The 8691-nt window shown below is 43.1% G+C and overlaps 1 protein-coding gene across 1 annotated transcript; it reads left to right on the top strand.

Annotated features, from left to right (window-relative positions):
* Positions 1 to 2404: 2404 nt before the first annotated feature.
* MRPS25 (mitochondrial ribosomal protein S25) lies at positions 2405 to 8330 on the top strand. Its single transcript, XM_038411764.2, has 4 exons — positions 2405 to 5602; positions 5860 to 5966; positions 7193 to 7280; positions 7923 to 8330. The coding sequence occupies exons 1-4, from the start codon at positions 5469 to 5471 to the stop codon at positions 8116 to 8118; spliced, it is 525 nt and encodes a 174-aa protein (XP_038267692.1). The 5' UTR covers positions 2405 to 5468; the 3' UTR covers positions 8119 to 8330.
* Positions 8331 to 8691: the final 361 nt, after the last annotated feature.

The following is an 8691-nucleotide window of genomic DNA, read 5'->3' as shown; positions in this document are numbered from 1 at the left end:
GACAGTCCCCTTGGGCTCTCCAATCTATCTTGCTACTCAGCGGTCACTAACACCAAAAATCACAAAATTTTCCAGTTGCTTCCAGTCCCAAGAGATCAGTCACTTATCCCAGTTCAATTTGTGCCCTACATCTCCCACCAAAGACAATGCCTGTAACCACATCCTGCAATAAACTAACTAAAGGTTTATTAACTAGTAGAAAGAAATCAGAGAGTTATTTACAGGTTAAAGCAAACCAGCATATATGCACAAATGAATTTGTTTGTGATTTGAAAGCTGACAGAGATGTAGTAATCTGTCAGCATGGAATGTCTTTTTAGGACTTAATCCGGTTCAACCCTGGGAATCTCTCCTTTTTGTTTCTTAGCTCCAGCCTTTGTGAGAGTCCAAATAGCAAAGTGATGAAAAATCTTCATGTTAGCTATTTTCCTTTTCCTCTTCCAGAATTCACACCAATGAGATGATGCCTTCTACACATACTTTTCCATGGGTGGATGGGGCAATTGACAAAGTTTTTGTCCTACAATGGCCCACTTATTTTTTGATAGACCTCCTGGATGGTTGGGGGAAGGCACTCTTCTCATCTGAATTCATAAATTCAAAGCAGGCATTTTTACAATTATAAAACAAACTTTTATTTTATTTGTAGCATGCAATACAGACATTACAAGTAAGATTAATGGATGCGGCAACTTAAAAACATTTCATAAAGTCTAAACACTAAATATATTCTTATAAGACTAATACCTATTTTGAACAAAACTAATGTATAAGTGAGCTAGTCTGGTTTCTAGCTATGAGTTTGTCTGCTCTTAGCTAACACCTATGGCCTTGGCCAGGCTGGCACTTGTCTTACTGATGTCATGCCTGTCTTCAGAAAGAAACAATTTGATAGTTTCTCCGCATTTGGTAAAAGTATCCTTTTGGAGTGGTCATTTAAACTATTCTAATAAAAAGGCCCAAATCCTCTTCACCTTACTTGTGCCTATGAACAAGTTGAGCAAGATTTGCCACTAAAGATATTCATCTTTCTCAAAAGAAAAGGAGTACTTGTGGCACCTTAGAGATTAACAAATTTATTTGAGCATAAGCTTTCGTGAGCTACAGCTCACTTCATTGGATGCTGTAGTTTACGAAAGCTTATGCTCAAATAAATTTGTTAGTCTCTAAGGTGCCACAAGTACTCCTTTTCTTTTTGCGAATACAGACTAACGCGGCTGCTACTCTGAAACCATTCATCTTTCTGTGGCTTCTCAGATTTTCCATCTGAAAGCATATGAGATTATTTATTGAGAGTTATATTTACCCTTAAGAACATAAGAATCAGCATTCTGAGTCAGACCAATGATCCACCTAGCCCAGTATCATGTCTTCACACAGTGGCCAATGCCAGATGCTGCAAAGGGAATGAATGGAACAGGGCAGTTATCAAGTGATCCCTGTCCTACACTCCTAGCTTCTGGCAGTTGAAGGTTTAGAGACACTCAGAGCATAGCTAGCATCCCTTACCATCTTGGCCAATAGCCATTGATGGACCTTTCTTTTTTGAACCCTGTTATACTCTGTCACAACATCCCCTGATAACAAGTTGTATGAGGAATTACTTCCTTTTGTTTGTTTTAAACCTGCTGCCTATTAATTTCATTGGGTGAGCGCTGATTCTTGCATTATGTGGAGGGGTAAATGACACCTTCTCCCTACCATTCATGATTTTATAGACCTCTACCATATCCCCCTGTTAGTTGTCTCTTTTTCTAAAATGAATAGTTCCAGTCTTTTTAATCTCTCCTTGTATGGAAGCTGCTCTATAACCCTAATCATTTTTGTTGCCTTTCTCTGTACTTTTCCCAATTCTAATGTATCTTTTTTGAGATGGGACGACCAGAAATGCATGCAGTATTCAAGGTGTCGGTGTACCATGGATTCAGATAGTGACATTATGATATTTTCTGTCTTATTACCTATCCTTTTTAATGATTCCTAATATTGCATTAGCTTTTTGACTGCTGCTGCACATTGAGCAGATGTTTTCAGAGACTATCCACAAAGACTCCAAGCTTTTTCTTGGGCTTGCAAGTATAATTGGTCCCTCACTTTTATGAGCACAAAATTCATTCTTCATATTTGACAGAGGTGTATGTCTTGCCACTAAGAAAAATACGTATTCATGTCAGATATCTCAAAAAAGAACAAAAATTCAACAAGCTGCTTTTGAGCCTTTTGTGGCCATATGAATGCAAAGGAGAAATGAAATGCAAAATTTGGACTCTTGCATGTATTCAAAATCCAATTTGCATCAATAGAACATTATTATGAAGAGGACACACAACCGAATGATAGAAAACAGCAAGAATTGTCATTTGTTTCAGACTTAACAGCAACCTCACTTTCCTCTTGAGCCATATACCCAGTGCCCTCTTTGACTCTGTTCTCTCCTATCCCAAATTCCCATCTCTTGTTAACTCCTGTCACTTCTGCCTATGTTGGCTTTCATACTATGGTATCTATGTCCATCTTAAAAATTCTAAGTCAACATATTCTTTAACATATTCAAATTTCTCTCTTTTTGTACTATAACCATTGCTTAAATCCTTGTCTGAAACCTGATCCATCTCTTGCCTTGTTTATTACTTTTTACTGAGTGGTCTCACTGCTTCCAGAATAATTTCCCTATTCCCTTGCTCCAACCAAGTTAACTCCTCCATTAATCTTTCCTTTGGCTTCCCATAAAATTCAAGCTCTTCAGCCTCATTTACAAGGCCCTACATAATCTTGATTCTGCATTTATCTCAGCTTTCATTTCTCTTTAATTCTCTCTAGTTTTCTCTTACTCCTGTCTTTATCATCTCATCCTTTTCCATTCAACTGCATGCCTTCTGTCATGGTATGCTTGGGACACTGTAGTTGACTTCATCTGCAAACTGGCTTTTCTTTCCTTCAAATTTCTCTTCCAACTCTCTTAAAGCTATATTTCCTCATAAATAATTCCACATCCTCCCTCTCCTGTGCTGTGATCCCAAGTCTTGTATTTGCCTTATTTACATTGTAAGCAGAGAATTAGTCTAATCTTTGGAATATATTGTGTATATATCAGTGTTCTCTGCTTTCTTCCTCTAAGCCTAAACCAACTTGTCCATAATGGATTAGCTTAATAGCAAATTCAGTTGCTCATAACCGCTATTGACATATAGAAAGGGATTTGACTTTATATAGCATCTTTCATGCTAACATCTCAAAACACTTTAAAAAATAGCCGGACAGACATGGTCAGGTTATGAGGTGCTTATGGTCTGTGGGTTAATCAATATGCAGAGGACCCTCAGCTCCATGTCTCTGTTTCTTCATATGGCAATGTAGCTGTTTCCTTGCTCTTTTTCAATATCTAGCAAAGATAGGGACATGGATAAAAGGCAGGTTTTTAGTTCAGGCTCAATCTGTGAATTGCTTATTGACTTGGGGAAGTCAATAACCACTTCCTTAGTTGAAGGCATCTGCTCAGTCATTTATAAAATAGTTCTCAATCTCTGCTGATTCTTGCAGACTTTTCTCTGCTTGTACAAACCCAAATAGCATCAAAAGCTAGAAACCCATCATCTGTCTTATGCTGGCAAAGATATTGCTTCCTTTCTTCCAAGGCAAATCTAGCCACAGTCATCTGTAGCTTTGTTATTCAAAGCTGGACTGCTACACTGAGGGCAACTCAGACGCTTCACCTTGTGAAAATACTGCTGTTGCTCACTTCATGTACGGTCCTGCTAGTTTGTCCTACTCACAACTTCTGTGCTCAACTCTTCACTAACTAGCAATCCACACAGCAGACATTCAAGGTGCTGGTCTCTTTATCCAAAGCCCTTGAGGGTCTACGTTTTCATAATTTCCCATGTTGACCTGGAATTTTTCAGCTATCTGGCCCAAGTATAAAGTTCATGGGAGCAGAGGTCAGGGTGTTTTCACTATCATGCCCTTTAGTTGGAGATGAATAGAAATAGACTGTTGGAGGCATTTAGCACATAATAAACTTGTTCATTTTCCCTAATTGCAAGCTCTGGAATCTCTTGGCACTTTGCCTGATGACAGGGTTTTCCCAGCTCATTTTTCTAAGGTTAACTGCTTACTGCTGGGTAGAAGTAGGGAGTACATGCTTCTCAGTTGGGAAAATTACTGTTACTCTGAACCATGTAAAGGAAACACATACCGTAATATCATGTAAATGCTTGTAATCATGTTGGTCATGCAGTCACTGCAGGCAAAGGTAGGAGCTATTGTGTATTCCTGAATCAGGCTATCAAGCCTTAAATTCATATTGTGTAAATAACATTGACTAAAACCCCTTTCTACACCAATCTTGACTGTTAAACTACTAGATGTTAGTAATACTTCAAAATTGTTGGACAAAAAGTGCTACATAACTGCAAAGTGTGTTATGAACAAGTAGATCACAACCACACAAGCTAAGCAAGTGGAGAAATGGGCACAGAGTAGCTGTGGTTTCAACAGTTCATACACCTAGTTAATAAGTAGCAAAGAGAGGAATTGAACCAGTATCCTGCTCTAATCACAGATTATCTCCCCCTAAACAAGTGTGTTAGCTACATAAGTACATAACCTGTAATTGATTTATGCTGTTGGCTTCTAAAATAGGGTCTCGATCTTTCAGTGGTTTTCAGATTATAGTCACCTTTCTTTCACCCACTGCCACTAGTAATTACTGAACCCTAACAATTATACTAGTAAATCAGTATTGCCAAGTCCAGCCTTTCCAAAATCATGAGTCAAGCATGTGCGCACCCACAAAACAGTCCTGCCAATAGCTCAAAAGTAACAAGATTTGTTTAAAATAGTAAATTTTAGGCTCTTTATTTGTCTTCTGATTTCTGAGCATTTAGCTACACAAACTTCATTTGCAAGCTTTTATTCACACCCAAAAGGGCTAAACGCTTACTATAAAATCTCTTCACTCCAGCAGCTGGAAACCCCTAATGTACCAGGCTGGATAATGCTTTCTTTTTCAGTATTTGCAAGGCCACCCACTCCATTTCCTCCTGGGGTTAATTCAATGGAGCCCCACCTGGTGACCTGAGCAATACTGCGGAGAGGCGATGTTAGTGCGAGCAGGCAGCTGACCCAATCCCACCCAGACGCGTAGGAGAGCCGGGGAAGTGACTCACCCCGCAGCCTTCGCCTAGGGCTGCCCCCTCTCCACCCACCATCCCCAAATTCTTTTCTTCTTCCTGCCTCCCTATTGCCCGCTCCACGCACCCTCTTCCTCTTCCCACCATTGCCCCTGCGAATCCCCGAGCCCCGCTTCCCTGCCCCGGGGCAGCGAAACTACATCTCCCGTAGGCCTCTGCGGCCGGGGCGGAGAGCACGTGTCTCCTCGCCCTGCCGGCCGGGCCCTGCCGCCTAAGTTCCCCCGCGCGTCGGGGGCTCGGGGCTGAGCAGCCTGCCCGAGGGAGCCCGCTGCAGCCATGCCGATGAAGGGCCGGTTCCCCATCCGCAGGACCCTGCAGTACCTGGCCCAGGGGGAGATCGTCTTCAAGGGCGCGGTGAAGGTGATGACCGTGAACTACAACACCCGGGGGGAGCTGAGCGAGGGGGCCAGGTGAGTGCCGCGGCGGGGAAACTCGCCCCCCCGCTCACGGCTCTAGGGCGCGCCGGGGAGGGGAGGCAGCTGGGTATCCGGGGGAGTGCAGCCTCTGAGGGGGGGGGCTTCAGAGCGCACCCCCCTTTCCCCAATCGCTGGGGCACCGCGCCCTGGCTGTGCCGGGGGGGCAGATGTTGCTGCCGGCTGCTGAAGGGCTGCGTGCGTTTACACGGACTGGCTCGCTACGAGAGACTCTGGCTTTCTTTTCCCCCTAGGAAATTTGTGTTTTTCAACATCCCTCAGATTCAGTACAAAAACCCCTGGGTCCAGATCATGATGTTTAAGAACATGACCCCTTCGCCGTTTCTAAGGTTCTATTTAGGTAAGTGCTTTATCCTTGGGGTGCTGGGCACCCCTGCCCCGCCTCAGAGTAACAGCGGATTCTCCTCTCCCAGCTTTCAGAGCAGCAGCCGTGCTAGTCTGTATTCGCAAAAAGAAAAGGAGGACTTGTGGCACCTTAGAGACTAACAAATTTATTTGAGCATAAGCTTTCGTGAGCTACAGCTCACTTCATCGGATGCATTATCTCCTCTCCCGCAGGATGCTGGCTGTCCCAGCTGCCTCATGCTGTCTGGGATTCCCTGGGGGATGTCATACATCTAGGCCCAGGGTGGGCAAACTTTTTGGCCGCATAGGGGTGGGGAAATTGCTTGCAGGCCGTGAATGTCGGGTTCCCCGTGGCCAGTGGGAGTTTCGAGGGAGGTACCCACAGGTAAAGGCAGCGCACGTGGAGCCCTCTGCCCCGCAGGAATGTGGTGCCGGCTGCTTCCAGGATCGGCGGACGCACGGACTGGAGTTTCCCCACCCCTGATCTAGGCACTGCAAGGACTTCTTATGATAGGGTAACTGCAACCTCCCCCTTTAAAAGGGCCTAGAGAGCACAGATCTCCGAGCACCCAATTGTTGTATAAGGGGCCTAACAGACTTGCTGACTCAGGTGCTGATCTTTAAAAGAAGCTCTACAGTGTTGCCTGCTCACAGCACTTTCGTGTCACTATTTGAAGCTGTAGGGATTTGTTCCATTCCCACAGAACAGTTACAGTCTACTACAAGGGTAATCTTAATAAGGACCTCACATCATCCTGCAGGTATATCTGTAAAGCCTTCCCGTGGCTCTCTCTTACTAGCCCATAGAAATATGTGGGGTTGATGGATTAAGGCAGTGGTTTCTCACATGGCTTTCTGGTCATGAGATCCATTTATAAGGAGGCAGTGTGGCCTAGTGGACAGTGCATTTGATGGGGACTGGGAAGACCTGGGTTCTGTTCCTAGCTCTGCCCCATCTGTAAAAAGGAATAATGTTTACAGGGAGCTGAGTTTTACCAGCTAACACCCACCCCAAAACCCCTTTAAACGTTTAGCTTGCACCCTTGAGAACTGCATACAAAAGTGAGGCTACTGACCAAGGAACAGGCAGCACATTGTGCTGTTCATGACTGTCTTGCTGGTGCTTTACATCTTAAAATATTTACTCAATCTAATGCGAAATGGGAGACACTTCTGGGTAGTCACCTGTTGATACTTATTCTGTACCACTTTCCTCTACAGATAGTGGTGAGCAAGTCTTGGTTGATGTGGAAGATAAAAGCAACAAAGAGATAGTGGAGCACATTAAAAAAATCTTGGGTAAAAGCAAGTAAGTAAACATCCTTCACAACCTGAGGAGTCATTGTCTCCTTTCTGACAGATCTGTAAGATGTCACAGCACTGATGGATGGGTTGAAAGTGAACAAGACCTCTTAAACCAGGTGGTTTAGAACAGTGGTTCTCCACCTTTCCCAACTACTGTGCCCCTTTCGAGAGTCTGGTTTGTCTTGTGTACCCCCAAGTTTCCCCTCACTTAAACTTACAAAATCACATATAAAAATACATAAGTGTCACAGCACACAATTACTGAAATTGCTTACTTCCTAACTTTTAACCATATAGTTATAAAATAAATCAAATGGAATATTGTACTTACATTTCAGTTACAGAGCAGCATAAACAAATCATTGTCTATTAAATTTGTTTGTACTGACTTCACTAGTGCTTTTTAACGTAGCCTGTGCTATTGACACAGTAAAACTGCTCCAAGCTAAGCAAATGGGAATTTTTTCTACAAGTCAGTCCTGGAAAGGTTGCTTTGCTGCTAGCAGCCATTACTGTGTGAGATGCTGCCCTATGAAATTTTGGGGTATGGGAAACAATGCACCACCACGATTCTTTTTAGGCAACATGGGAGAGGGTGGAGAAGAAATACAGCTGCCTTAATAGCTAATTGTTTTCCCTCTTCCAGGGAAACACTACAGAAAGAGGAGCAAGAGAAAAAGAAGCTGTCTCATCCTGCAACCTTTGGACCTAAAAAATATCACCTGCGTGAATGTATGTGTGAAATTGAAGGCCAGATTCCTTGCCCTGGTTTAGTACCGCTGCCTAAAGAGATGACAGGCAAATATAAAGCTGCCATGAAAGAAAGTCACAGCCTGATTTAACAGATTGGGCAAATCTGCTGATGTTCAAGGTGCAGATAGGATACAAGGTGCTTCAGTAACTGAGGCAGACTTCACAGCCAAAAAACTGGTCCATGTTATTAGATGAAAGCCCTTGATTCACAAGAGGTCTCTTCATAGATATGATTTGACCCATTAATGTTGGTTACTCAGCCAAGGGGAAGAAAATATTTTTAAATAAATTTTTAAAACTTCAGCTTGGTCTATTTTTCTGTACATTCTCCTGTCCAGCAAAGCTTCCTCTCAACTTTGTACCCCAAGTTGCTTATAGGTAAGAGGGAGTCCTCTGTTTCAAGTTCATCTACCTTTAATCAAAGAACGATTCTGTGAGTAGGCGCTGTAACTTAAGGGTAACATGCCCTAATAGTTCTGCCTCAATTTCCCCACCTGTAAAATGAGACTATTACCAGAGACAAGTAGATGTTTGTAAGGTAAGAGTTCTACAAAGAAGGGGAACCAAAAGAAGCCAGCTTCCATAATTTGCCTTTCATGGGGGAGGAGGAGTGAATTAAGGACATGAGATGGAGCTTCCATATAGGGAGAGGAACAGCACAG

The sequence above is a fragment of the Dermochelys coriacea genome, chromosome 7 (genome assembly GCF_009764565.3).
Source record: "Dermochelys coriacea isolate rDerCor1 chromosome 7, rDerCor1.pri.v4, whole genome shotgun sequence".
Taxonomy (NCBI): Eukaryota; Metazoa; Chordata; order Testudines; family Dermochelyidae; genus Dermochelys; species Dermochelys coriacea.
This window is presented reverse-complemented; position numbering and strand designations above follow the sequence as displayed.